This window comes from Hippopotamus amphibius, chromosome 6, assembly GCF_030028045.1.
Source record: "Hippopotamus amphibius kiboko isolate mHipAmp2 chromosome 6, mHipAmp2.hap2, whole genome shotgun sequence".
NCBI lineage: Eukaryota > Metazoa > Chordata > Mammalia > Artiodactyla > Hippopotamidae > Hippopotamus > Hippopotamus amphibius.
The window spans coordinates 14,898,779-14,920,967 of NC_080191.1; the positions used below are offsets into that span (position 1 = coordinate 14,898,779).

The window sequence follows — 22,189 nt, forward strand, 5'->3', positions numbered from 1 at the left end:
CATTTATTCATCCATTCAACAACCACTTAATAGATGTTTGTAATGTTCCAGGCATTGTTCTGTGTCATGAAGATAAGAAGACTAATAAAACATGGTAGCTACTCTTAAGGAACATTACAGCCTAGTGACAGAGACAGAGAGTGTGACAAATAAATACATAAGTACAATGAGAAATCTCAGGGAAATAGCATTTAAATTCAGTTCTCTGCCCTAGTTGCACCTTTAAATTAAAAATTTTACAATTAAAATTATAATACTGATGCCTGTGCTCCACCCCCAGAGATTCTGATGCAATTTCTCTGGAAGCTATCCTGGCATTATTACTTTTAAAAAAGTTTCTAGATGATTGTAATGTACAGTTGGGCCAGCTTTATGGGTGTGTGACCTGTGTAATTAACAGGGCCCAACACTCTGAAGACCTTGCTAGGTTTAACACTCTGCTGGTGCCCTTTTGAAATTCTGAATAATTTTTTAACAGGAGATTCTCATTTTTCTTTTGCACTGGGGATGGAAATGATGTAGCTGGTCATACATGCAGTCAACAATGAAAACTACTGCCTTAAACAAAGTAGTCTAGGTGGAAATACTTCGAAGAGAGAAATTATTCATGTGGATGCTGAAAAGAATAAAAAGCGCTATATGATTTAAGTGGAAAGAGTGTGGAGCAAGAAAAATAGGGGAGATAATATCATGAAGACCTAGTTAGGAAGCAGACTTTATTCCTATAACATTCTGAAATACTATCTAAATATAATCACTGTTGATCATCAGTACTTGAATTCATATCCTGCTTAGAATGGCATTTTCTTTCCTGGGATTATTTTTAAGCATCTACCTAAAACCAATTTTGATGCAGGAAATGAGGTTGAGGATTTTTTTTTCTAAAATAGTCTCCCTTTAGGTAATTTCTTACTATTTAGACATTGGGTGAATTTGAATGCATGTTTGGGAGAGAGAAAAGCAAACCAAAAGGAGGAAGATATGATTTGTCAAATGACTGCAAAGTGAAGTTTTCAATCCTTTGGATTCTGTTTCTTATAATTTAGTGAAACAATTAGAGTTTGGAGACACTTTGGTCTTAGAAAGGGGGACCCAATGTTAGCCATCCACTAATTCTACTTATGTCTCTCCAAAAAGAGCTGAAATATGCTGACAGAAAATTGGATTAGAATAAAGAACTGATACTAACTGGCTTTCTACCCTCATCCCACCCAAAAGTTGAACAAATACTGGCAACCCCTTCAATGTTCCTGAATATGCATGTAAAACACATGCAATGAGAATTATCCATCAATGATCAGTAGTTAGCGGCATGTATCTGTTGAAAATTCTTTTTTACACAAAGAATGGTGAGTATAACTTTCAACTGCTGCCTTTTTTAATCAATAAAATCAACAAATGTTTATTGAGTATCCATCATTTAAAAGAAAATACCCTGCTTTAGGACAAAGCACCTTTTAATCTAGTTGAAAATACAGAACTTGTACAGGAAATGTAAACTAATAATACAAGTTTTCATGTAAGCGCCTAAGAAATAAATTATATAGATAAAAGGACCATTAGCTGCCAGTTAAAGGAAAGTAAAAATGTCCCAAGGTGGTCAGATAAACCATCCTAGAGAAAAGGGCATGAGAAAAATGGATTGTAGAATGAGTATAAATTGGATAAATGGGGAGAAGTAAGAGTTGTTCAAGGCAAGAGAAATGAAGTGCACATGGCCTGAAGAAGAGGAATGATGGTTTCTAAGAGGAAGATGTTCATAAACATGTGAGAAAGCCTTGGGGAAACTGTAAATATGAGCACCAATGATTACTTATTAATTTTCAAATTACTTTATATCCATTAAAAATTACTACTTAGTGATAATTTTGTGCCAGGAATTATGTTTATATTTTCTAAATTTTTATCTTCAATACAAACTTTAAGTTGCACATTATTATTATCCTCATTATAGAGTTATGGTAACTTGTCCAAGGTAAATCATCTACTAAGTGGCAGACTCCAGATACGAACCTAGATTTTCTGACTTCCATTTGTCCCTTCAATCTACAGAAAAGCCCTTTCTCAGTTAGGTATTAAATTCAGTTACCAAGTGTCGACTACCTATAGAGTCTGCCTGCTCCTCTGCTGAGGGTTGCTGGGGTAGGAAGTTTAAGGATTTGCATATGTAAGTAAATTCTGTCATAAATATCAATGAGGACCTAAAAGTTGCCAGGATTTAACCTAAATATAATGTATTTGTACATAGTGTACTCTTCTGGAAAATTATCCCACAAATTTTACCATCAAGAAAACATTCTGGGACTTCCTAGGTCGCACAGTGGTTAAGAATCCGCCTGCCAATGCAGGGCACACAGGTTTGATACCTGCCCCAGGAAGATACCACATGCCGCAGAGCTACTAATCCTGTGCGTCACAACTATTGAGCCTGAGCTCTAGAGCCCATGAGCCACAACTATTGAGCCCATGTGCTGCAACTACTGAAGCCCACGCACGTAGAGCCCGTGCTCTGCAGCAGGAGAAGGCACCACAATGAGGAGCCCATGCACCGCAATGAAGAGCAGCCCCCGCTTGCTGCAACTAGAGAAAGCCCGTGTGCAGCAACAAAGACCCAACATAGCCAATAAAACACAAATAAATAAATAAATAAATAAATAAATAAACAAACAAACTTTTAAAAAAAAGAAAACATTCTGCAATTTAAAAAACTTGGAAATTCTACGTAATTGTATCCCTTTCAGGTATCCATAATACATATGAACTTATTAGAGATGATGATAAAGAACCCTAGTGAATTTGGCTTAACTCAGTATTTCCTAAAATCTATTAATTGAGTCATTGTAGGGTGTGCCTGCATTACATACCTATCAGAATTGTGGAGCACACTCTGACATTCTGATGTAACCGAATAACAAACACAGAATGCTATTTCTACAGAGCATAGAAATAGCTGTGGGAAATATCATATCTGCCAAACAACTGCAAATTTAAAAGTTCAAAAGAAGAAATATAAATTTAGATTTTAATTTTAAGAGCACAAAGCTATGACAAACATGAAAAAAAAATTATGGCCTTTGGCTCCAATTACATTTGAATGCAGTATAAAAAAGTTCTCCATATAATACAAAATGCTTTCCAAACAGCTATGTGACAAAGGCATTTCTCTTCTATTAGTTCTTAAAAGAAGTGGTAAAAAAAAAAAACCCAAAAACAAAAACATTCTGTTGGTTTGTTTGACCAATATGGGTTTACTCAAACAGAGTGGTGAAAACAATTTCATAAGGTATTTCTCTTAATTAATTGCTATACAGAACTAAAGCTAAGAGAGCTCAGAACATAAAATTTATAGATTTCAGTGTAACATTACTCATTCTTGTTTAGGTGTCTAATTAATGACAAGTTAATGGCATAAATGCCGTATGAGGAGTAGACCTAATAAAATATATTGACTGATAAATGGGTAAGAACCAGGGGAATCATCTGTTATTCTGGATTTCTAGGCAAAAAACACTCACTTTAGTGATGTCAGGAAAATAAAATATGTATGTGTTTTCTGCCATGGAAAGAGGTCTGTACCTTTCTTTTTTGAGTCACTGTGGTAGGGTTAATTGGAGTCAGGATATAGTCTGTCATGAAGAGTACCATCTAAATCTCAAATAAAGAGAAGCAATTAGGAATCAATGTCAAGTAGTCAAGTGTGGTTTAAAACACAGAGATCAGAACCTGAGAATCAGATATTGATCTGAAATGAAAGTCATGTTGGAAGTACCTGGCATAATTCAGGATGTAACTGGTCTTGAAGGTCACGATTGTCAACTGACACCCACAACTTTCCAGACTTAAAGAATAGTATATTTTTTAAGAACTTTTATTGATATAATTGACATAATAAACTGCATATATTTAAAGTGTACAATTTGAAATTTTTTTTCTTGTAAGAATACTTTATTTTTTCCCAGACTCTATATTCCTGGGAAGCCCTGAATTTATAATTACTTGTTAAGACAAAAAGAACACAGCAGTTTTTAGGACCGAATCAACAGGAGCATCAGGAAAGGAAAGAAATGTTCAGCGGTACAGATTCACTGAAAACACATGTGTTCTCTAAGTGAACAATATCGCCAACATTCATGATGTCAACCACCATCTATTGTGATAATTCCAAATGTGGTCTCCAGTCCAGACAACTCTCCTCAGGTATGGAACTGCATGTCTAACTGCCAACCAGAAAGACTAAATGCAATATATTCAAAATTAAATTCAACTTGTATTACACCAATTGCTTTTTCAAATCCATACTGCTTCCAGCCACATTTACCAGAAAATAAAAGTGTCCTAATCTCTGACCTCTTCTTAAACTCCAATTTGTAAACTGTTACTATATATACCCCTTTCTCCACCCTATATATCTCAGAAATTGTGTTTCCTTCCCCCAACCCTTTGGATAATGCCATAGTTTGGAATTTATCAGCTCTTACTCTTGCAATATTCTCTTGGCCTGGTCTTACCAAATCCTATCTCATGAACTACATACAATTCTATCTCCAATACTAAGAAGAACTTTTTAAAATCTCAATTTGATTATGTGGTTCACGTACTTAAAATCCTTCAAAATTGCCCCATTATGAATAGCAGACAGTCTAAATTCCTTCAGGAGGTCTACAAAGGCCTTCTTCTCTGCTAGCACCTGCCTGCTCACCCTCAACCACTTCTCTCTCACTTGTCTGTGCTCTATCTATAGTGGACTACTTACAGGGAGTTATTCACATACTCTTAGCTCTTTCACATGTCTCCTCCTTTTCCCACAGCCTGAAATATCTGGTATTCCTTCTTCACCTAAGAGATTCCTACTCCTAAATATAGCTCAAGATTTTGTGAAAAGCGGTCACTGGCATCCCTTCTCCTAATTCCTTACCAAAGTAGTTCTGAAGTGCTGGGCAAATCTGAAAACTCCCAACAGTAAAAAGAAAGTAACAAAGTCTTGCTAAAAGTCATGGGCATGGAATTCAGATATGTACAGAAAATCATGTGTGGAAGATAACTGGTAAGTGTAGGCAATGTGTAAAAACACTGGGGGAAGAGCACGAACATGTCATCAAAAAAGGACTTCATTCTACATGAGAGATAAAGCGCCTTCTGGTGGCTCTTAAGAAATAAGTTGTGTGAGCACAGTGAAAAGAGAGGACTGGCTGTGGGTAATGAATTCTGTTTAAAAAAGAAGAATGGACTTTCGGAATGGAAAACTGCAAATAAAAAATTCAGTCTGTTTTCTTGTTTAGATGTAGGTGGCATCACTGTCCCACTATTACAATAACATGTTACTGTTGGCAGGGTAGGGTGGTCAAGGTGACCTATTCATCTAGCTGGGATTCAGGATGTTTTTTTTTTAATTCTTGAAAATATAGAGTTACAAGGCAATTGATGAGGAAACTTTACTATCATTTTGAAAGAGCTGACACTAAATGTAAGGCCACAGGAAACCAAGAAGCCTTGGTCTCCTAAAGGTAGCTGAAAAAATGCTTTGTTCTTCTCCCCATCAGAAGTTCTTGTTTAGAGGTCCATACTCTGTACCAACTAGAAAACTAGGTAGATTCTCCAACACATTTCTGGGAAACTAACCACCTCCATCACCCTGACCCTGGCAGAAATTTAAAGGAGAAATTAAATCAGTGAGACTCTGGATTCACCATGCTAAAATCTAGAGAACTAAATTACAGTTTGGGGACTTCCTAGGTGGTACAGTGGTTAAGAATCCACCTACCAATGCGGGGGACGCAGGTTCGATCCCTGCTCCAGGGAGATCCCACATGCTGTGGAGCAACTAAACCCATGGGCCACTACTGTTGAGCCTGCGCTCTAGAGCCCATGAGCCACAACTACTGAGCCCATGTGCCACAACTACTGAAGCCCACATGCCCAGAGCGCATGCTCCACAACAAGAGAAGCCACCGCAATGAGGAGCCTGCGCACCACAATGAAGAGTAGCCCCTGCTTGCCGCAACTAGAGAAAGCCCGTGTGCAGCAATGAAGACTGCACAATGCAGCCAATAAGTTAATTAATTAATTAATTAAAAATTACAATTTGTATCAGTCAAAAGTAAGATCTCCAGCCTGGTTTTCCTTCTTGACTGAGAATGCTAGTAGCCAGGATGATGTTACCTGGACTATGGGCTGTAGGGTTCCTTTCAGAAATCATGAAACACAGAGAACAGATACATAGATATAAGTATTTATTATGCCCTGCAGATGGAAAGCCACAGCCCTCCCAAAGTAGTCCACTATTATCTGAATTTCAAAGCTTGATGTCATTTAAGAGATGAAGGTTCTGCATAACCCCAAAGCCCTCTGCTAACCATTAAGCTGTATTACATATTTTTTATTTTAAAAGTACCTTCAAAGCACTTTTCAGAGAAAAACTCAGGCTTATATAAAAGTATCATTAAATTATTTAAAATAAAATAGAGCACTTAAAAAATAAAAAGACATAATAATGGAAGATGGATAACCCAAAACACAAAAAAAGCAGGAGAAAAATAATAAGGAAATAGGAGAAAAAAAGGTGAAGTAGAAAATAGGAAAGAAGAAAATGGCTAAATTATAAACATGTCTTTTAGTAATAGTAGTATGTCTTTTAGTGAAATTTAACTAATCAAATTTAAGAAAAAAAGAAAAAAATGAACAGAACTTTACATAAGAAAGGGATTCAGTAGACAGAGGTTATAAAATTTATATGATGACCATATGTGAAAATCTCAACACATTTGAATACCTTGATATGCATCAATGCACCATATAAAATTGACTCAAAAAGAAGTAGTAAAATGAATAGGCCAATAACCATAAAATACATTGTATCAGTTATTAAATAAATCTTCCCAGAAAAAAATCTAAATACTGTGCAGTTTTTATTTTTGACCTAATATAAAGCAAATGACATCACGATACATAGAGTGCTTTAAGAGCATAGCAAATGCTGTGGAATGAGTTTCTTTCTTTTTAAATGAAGTTAGCATAACATTGACATAAAAAGCTAACAAAATGCTTAAATACTGTAACTCAGAAGCAGTCACTATCAAATATATCTAAAAACGATATAGCAAACAAAACATAGCAGTCCATTGAAATATTTTTCAACCATAACGAATAATAGTTTATCTCTGGAATACAACTGTTTTTAATATTCAGAAATTGATTAGCACATTCATCAGAAAAATAAGTACAACTAGAAAATTATTAGTTATCTCCATAGACGACCAATGTGTTCAATAATATTTAGTGCCCAATCTTGAAAAATAATTAATTGGAAAACTGGGAATAAAAAGTCTGCTTGAGAATACATCTATTATTGTAGTTAATAAAGACAATACTATCAAAACAAGGAAAACAGTCTCAGAGAGTGAAGTTCTCACCAAATATGAATAAAAATAAAACAGATAAAAGCAACTGAAATTAGTAAAGGAAAAGATGAAATTATAGCTCTGTATAAGAAGCATGCTTAAATACCTAAATTATCAAAGACAATTACTTGTAAATCTCTAAAATATAGGAATATTTCCATAAAGTAACTCAAGGGAAACATTAAAAAATAAATTATTTTCCTATATTTATATAATAAAAAACATAAAGTCACTTTGAACTCATAAGTAGGGCTCACTAACGTTGTTTTAAAAGATAACCAGTAATCTGTCCTCATAAGCTCTATTTGACAGATATTCTACTGAAATTATGATATATGGTTTCCTTTTAACTTTAGCTTATACTATCACTGTTTTTACTTTTTTGCATTGTTTTTTTCTGAATCTTCATTGAGAATTTTATTGGAAAGTAAAGAAGGAGGATATCTTTTACAGTGTTATTGAGAATAACTCCTATTACAGATTTGCAGACAATTCTAACAGCACTGTAAAACCAATACCAGAATAAATTAAAATGAGCGCCAGTACTGAAACAGTAGATTAAAGATGAAAAATAGAGTGCAAGTTTAAACAGAAAACGAGGCTCTTAGTGAAGGGGAATTTTACGTTTTGTTCCTTCAGCTTCTGTCTTTCTTCAGATCTGACTTGGGAACATCATAAGTAGCTGTTCTAAAGTAACAGTTCAGAACTTGTCTCCTGCTTGACAGCTGGTATAGGGACTCCAGACTGCCTGCCAAGTGAGGAGCCCAGCCATGGTCCAACACCTCCAAGCAGAAGGAACCAATATTCTCATGTCCTAACTTTCAAACAGTTTGCATTTTTTCCCTCTGAAAGTGGTTAGTTGTTCTCATGTTTATCCTAAATTGCTTCAAAAATATATATTGTATTTTATTATTTAAGAAAATTTCATGGAAACATTTATTGTGATGGTGAGAAATAATAGAGATTTTTAGAGCTTTATTCTTAGTTAGCCAACTTTTGGTTAATGAGTATGAAAGAAATTGTGAATCTCATAATTGGAAGATGATTAAAAAAGAAAAGAATTTTATATTTATCAGTATTATAGAAAATACAAATTTAAGTGCCAATTTAGTTGATCATGTTTTATAAATTCTTTCAAAATAAATTCAGAAGATTGTTACATTATACATAAATGATTCATTTTAAGGTGTTTGTTTGCATTAATTTAAAATGCTGTTTTTAAACCTGATGAGATTTAATGAGAATCCAGTATCATTAACGTTTGTAAAGTTTATTGACTACTTGGTTTTATAACTTCTTATATTATCCAAGGCCTGTAGACAATTTCACTTTTAATAATACCACCACTGGTCTAAACTACATTTTAGTCATTCGAAAATAATTTTGTTGTTTTTTTCTTAGCTCAATTAAGAAAATGTCATAAATGTATGTAGTAAACTTTGATCTTAAAAATGGAAAGGGATCATATATTTAAGAAAATTAGTTAACAATAAACTTAATTAGTACTATTTCATTACATTTTAATGATTCAGATTACCCTAAATGTAGTTGGAAAAATACATAGAAACCTAACTGAACAGGGCAATGAATGTTCCATTCATCTGGCAAGAAATGATCAATAAGAACAATAAGCAATAGATAAGCATAAATAATAATAACGCAGTTGAATGTTATTACTCCACTGATGAGACAGTATTATTCATTTCTTTTTTCAGCCTCTGCCATTCTAACTGTTATGCTCTTATTGCTCTAGAGCTGAGAAATCTTTCCATTGTCTGAGCCCTGGTCTTTAAATTTCCTTCTATTCACCATGGCTCTTGGAGTCTGAACTCTGCCATCCCTAATTAACATTCAAGTCAGAAGCCGACGGTGCACTACAGGCTATCACAATTGGAAGTGAGAATACCAGGAGGGAAAAGTGAAAAACCTAGCAGCAACCATCAGAACAACTTAATGTTTTCAAGAAGAGGCAATACTAAAGATGACTGGTTTGTTAGGATCAAAAAGTACTGATGAGAGTCTGCATATGAGCTTATACGTTGTTCTCTTGCCTAGAAAACAAACCTCATTTTGACATGTCCAGACATTAAAGAGGCACTTTCACATGAACATTCTGGATAGAAAATGAATAACTATCATAATCTGGGGCTTTGTTTTAAAGAAACAACAAAATAGCAGGCATTTGGAGCATGCCTATTAAGGTAGAATATTTTACATTAATAACTTATAATAAACTATGTTTCCTATTTATTCATACCTTTAACTTTTTTTTTTCAAAATTCAAGGGCATTCTGAGGCAGTCTACAAAAATTATTTTCTTTTTTCTTTCTTTCAGTTTGTTTTGCAAGTCTACCAAGCAAAAGCATCCTTTTTAATGCCTGATTCTCACGTAATCACACACATATCCCTTTAGCACACTATTGCAGGCACAATCATCACATTCTTAGCTGCTGCAAACTCTGTTTACCTCCTTTAAGAAGACTAACTTAAGAGAAGGTACATAATGTACAAAAAACCTAAGTCTTTATTGGGCCTAATTATCATTCTATGAAGAGGTTTTGTTTTCATTCTACATCTGTAGAAAATCTGCTGGGATTTGGGAAGGTGAGAAGAATGTCTTTCTCCCTGAAATGTAGTATTTAATCACCTGAAATTGTAGTAAATCCTACAGAAATAATGAGTGTGTAATAGGCTGAAATTAGCTTTCAAGGAAAAAGGGCTGGAGTTCTGCTAGTTGTGCTGTTCACCAACAATTCAGGAAAGATACTTACTGATGTCAGAGTAATAAGGGTTTGAAGGACAGTTTGGCTTAGTGATTATCATTCACATTTTAGTAAAAAACTGGTATGCTATTAAATTCCTCCACTTGACTGAATTATCAGTTTAGATTGGAAATCTTGGTTGTTAACTGTCTTTCTACTGGTATTTGGATTTTGGCCATTAAATATTTCATTAGCTTAATTCACAAATGAAAGAAGAAAGAGGGAAAAAAAATAAAAGCTGAACCTCCAATCAATCAAAAGTGCCATTTCACTGCTCTTCCAGTAAAAGGTTTGATGGGAAGGGAGACCGCACCTATTAGCTAACCTCCAAACTGCATTTCAGTTTTGAATCTAATTTATTATCCTCTTACATGAATAATCAAGATTTGACTCCACAAAATTATTGCCAACATCTGCATTCAGATATGACTATACAGAACTCATTATCTCCCTTCCCAACACCTTTATCATGCTCTATGGCAATGCTAAATCCCCGCCTCTCAGGCTTTTAACCTTGAAGTCCTTGTCCACCTTTCTCAATTGTTTTTGCCCCACATGTAACCCATTCCCAAGAAATGTCATACACAAGTGTTCAATGTTGTCACGATTGTCAATGTTCTCTTTCCTTTCACCTCTAGGCACAATGTCTCTCAACTCAGACTCTAAATCCCCCATTCATTAGTACCCATGAACAAACCATACTTCCCTTTTTCAAAATGTTACTTGACTCACTTCTTTGTTAAACTCTCTTAGAATAATCCATCCTTTCTTTCTTTTTGGTATCTGAATTATGAATATAGAATTTAAAGAGAAAGGGGTATCCGCTCTGGCTTGAGTGAATAGAAAAGTACTGGAACCATAAACAGAGCTTGGAAATATAGGAGAAACAGATCTTATAAACCCTGAATTGTAGAATGAGGTTTGAATCTTGTTGAGTTTGATCCCTCAACATGCAGGTAGATATATATCCCATGAGTAGTTGCAAATTTACATCTGAGTCCCAGATCAAGGGTGTAGTTAAAATTTAGATTATATAATTTTACATGGTAACTACTGTGATTACATCTTTGAAAATGAGAAAGCTAAAGCAAAATTATTTATTTCCATGTAGTTCACTGTGGTTAAGCTGAACTAAAAATTCATATTTCTCCAATCACTCTTCTAGAACTTAAAATACATTGTTCATAATAAAATAATCTTCAAAAAATTTATGGTATTGACAATAATGTTGGCAATGAAAAAGAATATAACAATAAAATGGAAATACTTAAGGGACTTTATTATGGTAGCATTTTAAAATTAGATTTAATGAAGAAGGATGAGACTTCCCTAGTGGTGCAGTGGTTAAGAATCCACCTGCTAATGAAGGGGACACGGGTTCGATTCCTGATCTAGGAAGATCCCCCATGCCACAGAGCAACTAAGCCCATGCGCCACAACTACCGAGCTTGTGCTCTAGAGCCTGCAAGCCACAACCAGTGAGCCTGTGTGCCACAAATACTGTAGCCCGCACACCACAACTACTGAAGCCCGTGCACCTAGAGCCCATGCTCCGCAACAATAGAAGCCACTGTACTGAGTAGCCTGTGCACCGCAACTAAGAGTAGCCCTTGCTCACCACAACTAGAGAAAGCCTGTACGCAGCAATGAGGACCCAACACAGATAAATAAATAAATAAATAAATAATAAATATAGAAGGATGAAGGAAACAGGTGTGTGTGTGATTATGTGGTAAAAAATGAGGTTCTGGTCACTCATAAAGCCTCTAAGATTTAAAAAATTATGCTTAATTTCACATTAAAACAAACAGCTTTCTTTCTCTATAGTACCACCACCAATAGTTTTATTTTGATCTAGCTAATCTGGAGGTCTAAGAGAATATGAGAATTTACTTAAAATAAAATGCATCAAGCTACTAGAGCAAGAATGAAAAGGAGAAATGCAGTGCAAGCAGGATCCCTGAAACAGGAGAAAATATATGGTGAGAAAAGGTTTGGTTGCCTGTGAATATTCTGGTTGCAGGAATGGGGAGGAGCAGCCTGAGTGAATGACTCAGGTACGCATCTCACATTAACGCTTAAGTGGTACTTATACCTGTATATCTACTGTATCTTCCTTAAATTATTTTGATCTTACTATCTCCAGAACACATGATTAAACTGCTTAGAAACTGTATAAGGATTGATAAGAATGAAAACCTTTTTTCTTTGTGAAGCTGTAGTGTCTGGGATTCCAAGCCCAAACACTAGTAACTCTCTAAGAAGAACTACATGCTTGACTGTCACTCTGTGATAATGGAAAGAGAAGAATCAGAGGGAAAAACCTATTGCAGGGACAGATTTGAAGCCCTAGAAGTCTGCTTTTGTTGATATTATGGAAGAAGCTGCAGAACCAGGTAGGGGATGATTTGGTCACTTCTCTCTTTTGAACTGTGATTCTTTCCATTGTCCTTGGGAGTTTGCTCCCAGATAAGCCTCCTGTATCTGTGGGCTGCAACAATAAAGCTTAACAAGCCTAAGCAAGTAAACTCAGTACTGAAATACACCTTCCAGGAAGTGCTAAGAAAATAAAAAATAAGACTAAGTTGCAGATGCAAGCACATTTGTTCTTTCTTTGAGCAACCAGGAAGAGATCCTCTTTAAGAGTAAGTGATTTTTCTAAAAAAGTAACCAAATTCATAGTCCTTTGCACACTAAAGTGCTACTAGTCCTTAGGGGAAAGAACATGTAGAGTGGCATTTAGTGCTAGTAATCTTTTGATGGACAAAGATCAATTATTCCACAGGAGCTGCACAGTGGGAAGCACTCAACATATTTAGACAGGCCTGAAAAAAATCTGTTGAAAACTCAGAGCACAGAGGGAAAATAGGCATTCCTTCTACAAACTTAAATAAATATTCAGCCACCTGATACTGCCCTTAGCTAGTGTTTCCATAGTGGTAAGGACAACAGGATGAGGCTAAAAAATGAAAACAGAGCTCACATTGTTCTTCAAATGCTCTCTATACCTCATTCAGAATGAGTATTTTTGTTATGATTTTTTGGTGATTAGGAATTTATATTTTAAAGATTGTTATCCAATAAGCAAAATAATCATAGATGAAAATATGATTCTAAGGTTGATATTTTTAATTCCATTAACAATGATAAACATAAGAAGCAAGAGAATTTTAACAACCATTGAATCTGAAATTCAAAAACCAGAGATGTAATATGAGGAGTATTAAAGACAGAGCATGAGTAGACTGGAGTTTTAGGTCTGGACCTGCAGGTGAGGCTACATAATTTTCAAACTGTATGATATCATTTAATTCAAAACTAAAAAAATAATTAAACATTTAAAAAATTGTTTAGAGCTTTCTAAAATGAACTCATTCCACGATATAACTATTGATATATACTACACCGATACAGTGTACTGGGCATAGGTTATGTTGTGGAAGAGGAGTAAAAAACATTTGTAAACAAGATGCTTAATCTCAATTCTAAAGAGGAAAAGTGAGATAAGCCCCATTACTCTCTTGATTGCCCGGAAAAATCTGAGATTATGGTTTAAAGAAGCTGAAAGAAAACTGAGTGCTAAATCAGGAGAGGAGAGAAACAAGAGACCCAAGGCATCCAAGCATGACCAGCCTACATCTTGGCCTCTAAGGGAAAAGTCTAGATGTCTGGGGACACACCTAGAATGCATCACAGTGCTCTAGCATATGTGGGATTTCTGGATGAGAAGCATTGCTTTAGGTGAACAATTCTCAAACAAGATGCTATTCTGGTCATAAACTATAGTTGTTAGGCTTTTCCATACTGGGCCACTAGAGATTTCATTTTACAGTATTGGTTGTTCAAGACTGGTTGAAAGCCCACTACTCTACTTTCTAGCTCTGTGAGAATGAGTAGGTTACTTAGGCAATCTGAATACCAGCTTTCCCACCTGTAAAAGAGTACAGATAAAAGTATCTACCTCAAAAGGTTATTATGACAGTTAAATGAGTCAATCTAAGAGAAGTGCTCTGAACAATGTCTAGCACATAGCAGACATGCCAAAAATGTGTGTTATTATTTTTTGTAATGAACCATATTCATATAACCTTATTTAATGGAGTTGAGAAGCAGATAGAACAATAGCCTCAGTCATTATGGTCTTCTTTCAATTTTGCAAATTTGTCAAGAACTCTCTGCTTTAGGGCCCTTGCATATGTTGTTCTCTCTGCTGAGAATATTCCTTTCCCTTCTCTTTACCTTGATAATTTCTTCTCCAACTTCAGCTCTCTATCCTTCTGCAGTGATACCTAACATGACCCATCCTTGCACTCCTGACCCCTGCTGTAACTCTGGATCCTTCTGTAAAAGATATCACACCATTAATCTTTCTTCTACAACCTAATCACAAGGTGTGCTATGTGGTATATGGTGTGTGGTGAGTGCATGCTCTGTGTGCATATGTGTGTGTGTATGTGTAGTTCTCCTTTTGAATTGTATCATTTTCTAATCTCCATAAAGGCAGAGACTATGTCTATTTTCTCCATCAAATATAGCACAAAGCCTTTATAGTTAGCACAAAGCCTGGTATATCATCATCACTCAGTACATATTTGTTAAATACAAAAAGAATGAATAGAAAAGTACAATCTTCCAAGACTGAACCAGGAAGTCACAGAAAATATGAACAGACCAATCACAAGTATGGAAATTGAGACTGTGATTAAAAATCTCCCAACAAACAAAAGCACAGGGCCAGGTGGCTTCACAGCCAAATTCTATCAAACACTGAGAGAAGAGCTAACACCTATCCCTCTCAAACTCTTCCAAAATATAGCAGAAGGAGGAACACTCCCAAACTCATTCTACAAGGCCACCATCACCCTGATACCAAAACCAGGCAAAGATGTCACAAAAAAAGAAAATTACAGACCAATATCACTGATGAATATAGATGCAAAAATCCTCAACAAAATATTAGCTAACAGAATCCAACAGCACATTAAAAAGATCATACACCATGATCAAGTGGGGTTTAACCCTGGAATGAAAGTATTCTTCAATATATGCAAATCAATCAATGTGATACATCATATCAACAAATTGAAGGATAAAAAGCATATGATCATCTCAACAGATGCAGAAAATGATTTTGACAAAATTCAACATCCATTTATGATAAAAACTCTCCAGAAAATGGGCATAGAAGGAAATTTCCTCAACATAATAAAAGCCATGTATGACAAATCAACAGCCAACATCATTCTAAATGGTGAAAAACTGAAAGCATTCCCTCTAAGAACAGGACCAAGACAAGGGTGCCCACTCTCACCATTATTATTCAACATAGTTTTGGAAGTTTTAGCCACAGCAATCAGAGAAGAAAATGAAATAAAAGGAATCCAAATTGGAAAAGAAGAAGTAAAATTGTCACTCTTTGCAGATGACATGATATTATATATAGAAAACCCTAAAGACTCCACCAGAAAACTGCTAGCACAAATCGATGAATTTAGTAAAGTAGCAGGATACAAATTAATGCACAGAAATCTCTTGCATTCCTATACACTAACAACAAAAGAGCAGAAAGAGAAATTAAGGAAACTCTCCTGTATGCAGAAAACTAGAAGACACTGATGAAAGAAATCAAAGACGATACAAACAGATGGAGAGACATACCATGCTCTAGGATTGGAAGAATCAACATTGTGAAAATGACTATCCTACCCAGATTCAATGCAATCCCTATCAAATTACCAATGGCATTTTTCACAGAACTAGAAGAAGAAATCTTACGACTTGTATGGAAACACAAAAGACCCCGAATAGCCAAACAATCTTGAGAAGGCAAAATGGAGTTGGTGGAATCAGGCTTCCTGACTTCAAACTATACTACAAGGCCACAGTGATCAAGACAGTATGGTACTGGCACAAAAACAGAAAGGTAGATCAATGGAACAGAATAGAGAACCTAGAGGTAAACCCAAGCACATATGGGCACCTTATCTTTGACAAAGGAGGCAAGAATATCCAATGGAAAAAAGACAGCCTCTTCAATAAGTGGTGCTGGGAAAATTGGACAGCAACATGTCAAAGAATGAAATTAGAACACTTCCTAACACTATGCATAAAAATAAACTCAAAATGGATTAAAGACCTAAATGTACGGTCAAACACTATAAAACTCCTAGAGGAAAACATAGGCAGAACACTCTATGATATACATCAAAGAAAGATCCTTTTGACCCACCTCCTAGAATAAAGGAAATAAAATCAAGAATAAACAAATGGGACCTAATGAGACTTAAAAGCTTTTGCACAGCAGAAGAAACCATAAACAAGACAAGAAGGCAACCCTAAGAATGGGAGAAAATACTTGCCAACGAAGCAACAGACAATGGATTAATCTCCAAAATACACAAGCAGCTCATTCAGCTTAATACCAAGAAAGCAAATAATCCAATCCACAAATGGGCAGAAGACCTAAATAGACATTTCTCCAAAGAAGACATGCAGATGGCCAACAAACACATGAAAAGATGCTCAACATCACTCATCATCAGAGAAAGGCAAGTCAAAGCCACAATGAGGTATCACCTCACACCAGTCAGAATGGCCATTATCAAAAAATCTAGAAACAATAAATGCTGGAGAGGGTGTGGAGAAAAGGGAACTCTCCTGCTCTGTTGGCGCGAATGTAAGTTGGTACAGCCACTATGGAAAACAGTTTGGAGGTTCCTTAAAAAATGAAAACTGGAACTACCATATGATCTAGTAATCCCACTACTGGGCATATACCCAGAGAAAACCATAATCCAAAAAGAAACATATACCATAATGGTCATTGCAGCACTATTTACAATAGCCAGGACCTGGAAGCAACCTAAATGCCCATCAACAGGTGAATCGATAAAGAAGATGTGGCACATATATACAATGGAATATTACTCAGCCATAAAAAGGAATGAAATTGAGCTATATGTAATGAGGTGGATAGACCTAGAGATTGCCATACAGAGTGAAATAAGCCAGGAAGAGAAAAACAAATACCATATGCTAACTCATATATATGAAATCTAAAAAAAAAAATGGTGCTGATGAACCCAGTGACAGGGCAAGAATAGAGATGCAGATGCAGAGAGAATGGACTTGAGGACATGGGGTTGGGGCGAGGGGACGAAGTGAGAGAGTAGCATAGACATATATACACTACCAAGTGTAAAATAGACAGCTAGTGGGAAGTTGCTGTATAACAAAGGGAGATCAACCTGATGATGGGTGATGCCTTAGAAGGCCGGGACAGGGAGGAGGGGAGGGAATCGCGGGAGGGAGGGGATATGGGGATATATGTATAAATACAGCTGATTCACTTTGGTGTACCTCAAAAACTGGTACAAGAGTGTAAAGCAATTATATTTTAATAAAGAGCTAAAAAAATGAATAAAAAATAAAATAAATAAATAAAATTCAAGAGAAGTGGAGTTGATTATGATAAGCACACTGATAATACCAAATTCTAGAAAACCTCACTAGCTTTTTTTAAGATACATAATAAAAATGTCAAACAAGAAGTATTAAGTGAAGTTTTCTTTGTGGAGATACTATTATTCACAACATAGCCAGAATATCCTCTGAGATTTTTCAAGAGAGAAAAGGACAAAATAATCATAGAATAAATCAAATGATCATACCTCCTTATAAAATATAAATTAAGTATCAATAAATCATATCAAGCTGGCTTAAACAAATAAGGTAAATAATCTCTTCAAATATTTTCCTGATTGTGGCTACGCTGTGATCTGAGTATTCAGAAAAAGAAGTTTTTCAACTAAGTGATATATAAAGTACCATTCTTTTTAACAAAAATCACAATCTCTTTGAAACTAATACAGTGCCATATTCTAAAATATAAGTAACCTATTTATTAAAATGTAAGCTTTGCATGTTCCAGAGTTGATCTTACATCTTGGTTATATGGAGTAATGATCTAAGGAATAGTTCTCAATCATCGTTATAGATCAGAATTACCTGTGGAACGTAACTTAAAAAAAAAATGAATATGTCCAAAGTCCAAAGCCCACAAATACTGTTATAGGTAGCTATAATTTTTTAAAATCTTTATGCCTGGCTCTGATTTGAAACTACGATTAAATACCACTTGTTTATGAATAGATATAAAATTGTTTATTATTGAAAAAATATTTGGATACTTTTTATAAAATAACTGAGTAATTAAGCAAAACAGAGAAACTATATGGTTAAGTCTTAATCACCTGCTTTGTCTGGACAAGAAGTTTGCAATAACCTGCACACTTGAAAAATATTTAAATACAGTCATTTAAAAGTTGCTTATTCCCTCTAATTTTCTGCTTAATTAAATATCATTTATTTTATTTTATTTGACAAATATTTATTAAGTGCCTGCTATGCCCAAGGCACTTTTTTCTGACACTAAGAGATCTAAGAAGTGTAAAATTTGATTATTGGCCTTGTACAGATCCATGCGAAATAGAGACACAGATATACACCAAATTTCTAAAATAAAAAAACAATGCATGGTAAGGGCCATGATAGAATGTTACGATACATCAAGTGTACACTTTCCTGTCTGCCCCAGACACACACAATTATATGAAAAGATCAAAGAGTTTCACAGAGAGAGTATTATCAGAGATGGGTCTGGAAGGATGAAAAAATTTTCACAGGGGAACATAAAGAAACGAGCAAAGAGTTGGAGCCATAAAATAAGCGATATATGTGAGAGTTTGGCTGGATCAGGAAGAACAGAGGATGGAGTATGGAGGCCGGCTGCTGTAGATGACAGGTGTTGCTTGCCCAGCACTCTTTACTCTGCAAGCACTGTAGGGGCACATGTGGTGTAAAAACAGGAGACTTAGCCAGATCCTAATTCTCCAAGGAATGGTCAGTGATGTTGGGAGAAATATTGCACATACGAAATAATTTAAGAATAGGATAGCATTAGTTCTAAATAATATAAAGTACTGACAAGTTCTATATTTCGGAAATGGAGAGAAACATGCTGCAAACAAAGGGAACACGGCTAACATAACCACAGTCATAGGCTAACTGGTTACCCCAGTTCAGTTAAAATCCAGGATTCCTGAAAGGGAGTAATGGGAAATGATAATAGAAAGATGGGAGAAGGCAAGACTGTAGAAGTCTTTGAATATCAGGGCCAACATCTGGGCGCCTTTTTAGTGATCAGTATGGATTCACTAAAGACTTGTAAGCAGGGAAGCAGGAAATGACAGAGTTATATATCTTCACAGTGGAGAGTGAAATGCATAGCAAAGAAGGAAGGTAGTCAGCAGGAGAGATAGTTACATAGTTACTGTAATTGTCTCAAAAGCAGGTTATGAGATCCAGGATATACTGGCAGAAAAAAGGATGTATTAGTGCCCTGTGAGAACATTCCATCTGAGGACCAGGGCTGGTGGATTGGTGGGTGTAAGAGTTATCTTTGAAAAAAAAGGGAGATACAAAATTAAGTTAAAGGGACCAGCACAGTTTGGATATAATGGAGCAAGTATTCACTGAGGTTCTTAGCAAGAGAGTGATTAAAAAAACCTCATGAACTTCCATCACTGTCATTTCATGATTACCAGGTTTGCTTCATTAGCAAGAGTTTTTAATCCAAGCTGTTTTGTTTTGACAAGCCTAGAGATCTGACATCCTTTGTTATTACTAAAAGGGCAAGATTATGAATTCCTCCTGGCTTGATTTGCCACCATAAATCAAATTGAGAAGTTATATAAATGCTGAAAGTGTATGGAGGTTTGCTCTGGGCAATAATCTCACATTCCTATTGACTACCTGGGGAATCATAGGAACTAGCATTGATAAACTTATTCTGTAGGTGAAAGTACTCACTAAGTAATATAAAAGCTCCTTGCTTGTCCTAAAATTAAAATTCCCATTGCAAATGGCATCGTAGGCATACGTAAACATTACTGTGTGATCTAATTAAAATATATAATTATAAGAGGGGTAAAAATATCTAGCTTATCAGTATTAATTTAATTCTGCTGGTGGTGAAAATATTTCTGGCTTAAAAAAGCACTTGTCATTTGATTTCATTAGGGAGATTAGTAAAGTAAAAGTGATTCACCATGATGAAAACAATTAAATTGAAAGCAAGGTTAAAATATAATTATAACAGAAAAAATCCTGAAAAATAAATGGCATACCCTCTGAAGTATATTTGCAGGAGATGAAAGCAGAAGCAAAGTTCACATGCAGCTCCTCACATAACTATATTTATACAGCTGCATGTCAGTGTATTTCTCGAATCTTAACATTGACAAGTTTTCAATAGCAACTAATTTTGTAGAAACATAAAGATTTCCAGTAGTATATGAAGCTGTATTATTAATCAACATAAGCAGTCCAAACATTAACATAATTTACAACATTAAAAGCTAACAAAATAAAACTCTGACTAAATTAACATTGACATCCGTTATACAGTAATTGCTAAATTACTGTAAAATATATTACATTCTGTTCATTACTACTCCAATTATAATGTACTTTTCTATCCACTTCCATGTTTATCTACATTTATCTAAAAAGAATGGAAAAATAAATACTTACCAAAATGGTGGTAACGATCAAAGAACGATTGGATAAGGAATCTGTGATGTTGGCTGGCTTTCCCTTTTGACTTTCTGTCATATTCAGGCCACTGGCTGGATCCCAAGTTCCAATCTATAAAATAACACATATACTTTGTAAATCGTCCATCAGGCACCTGGAAGAGGGCACCGCAGAGAAAGTTGAGTGCTAACACTTATTATTCACCTCTGCTGCATTATCTGCTGTTGTTGAAGTAAAGGCTGCTTGTTTTAAGCATGATTCGCTCTTTGTGAAGTGTGTCCAGTGAAGTGTGACATTAAAGAACACAATGATCCATTGCTTTTCTACAGTCAGTGTGGGAGCTTAATTTTCCATTCAAACTTGGTGAATTTTCATTCACCAAGATAAACCACAGTTGATGATCCCTTGATAGGTGGCTAGAAACTCATTAAGAGCACATATCTTTGACAGTAATGGATCTATCCTATCCTCTCATTATAATGATAACATGCCATATTATATGGACAAAGCTAAAAGAGAAAAACCTGGGGACCCAGGTTAAATTCATAGGTAAAGGAAGGCTTAAAAGAGGCATAGATTTGTATTCACAAAGCCCCCAGTAGGGCAAAATCATACCCCAAATTACCCTCAGAGCTGTTAAAAATATACCTTTGCAGCTTTTAAAATACTCCAAGGAAAAGAGATTAAAGCACTATCTCATCTGGATAACCCATTCTAATACCTCCACTTGTATTCTATTTAATATGTATTTTAACCTAACTAATACCCTCTGGTAGATTAGGCCACATACTCTCTGTGTTCAGACATTTTATACTCACTGAACACTGTCTATAGGATGCCACAGACATACCTCTGGAGGCACAAACAAGCATAAAATGCCACTAAATACAGAGTGGGTGGTTTACATACATGCACCTGCACCAGTGCAAGTCACATAACAACGGTGACCACTAAAGGAAAGCGGAAGCAAAAGGAGACAGAGTCAGTACTTAGTCAGCATGACTCTTCCTCACCCTCTCAAACCTGGGAGTCATCAGTAGGGAAATTTGTCTTCCATTTGCCCCTAGCCAATTACCCAACTTGTTTTCCTCAACTGAAGCTACAAATTATCGATTTCTCTTTAAAATAAAGTTTTGTACATACAGATCTCCCTCAACTTATGGATGAACCCATCGTAAGTTGAAAATATTAAATCAAAAATGTGTCTAGTACACCAGCCTACCAAACACCATAGCTTAGCCCAGCCTACCTTAAACATGCTCAGAACACTTACCTTAGCCTACGGCTAGGCAAAATCATCTAACACAACGCTTATTTTATAATAAAGTGTTGAATATCTCACGTAATTTATAGAATACTGTACTGAAAGTGAAAAACACACTGGTTGTATGTACAACAGGTTGGTTCTAAGTGTAGTGGTTGTTTACCCTGGTG

The 22,189-nt window shown here is 35.4% G+C and overlaps 1 protein-coding gene across 3 annotated transcripts in view; it reads right to left on the reverse strand.

Annotated features, from left to right (window-relative positions):
• GRIK2 (glutamate ionotropic receptor kainate type subunit 2) overlaps positions 1-22,189 on the reverse strand; it is a 618,311-nt gene that overhangs the window by 203,816 nt on the left and 392,306 nt on the right. For all 3 annotated transcript variants that reach the window (XM_057738750.1, XM_057738752.1, XM_057738751.1), the window contains exon 9: positions 20,753-20,866. In XM_057738750.1, the coding sequence (XP_057594733.1) occupies positions 20,753-20,866 (114 nt within the window). The remainder of the gene's footprint in view (positions 1-20,752; positions 20,867-22,189) is intronic.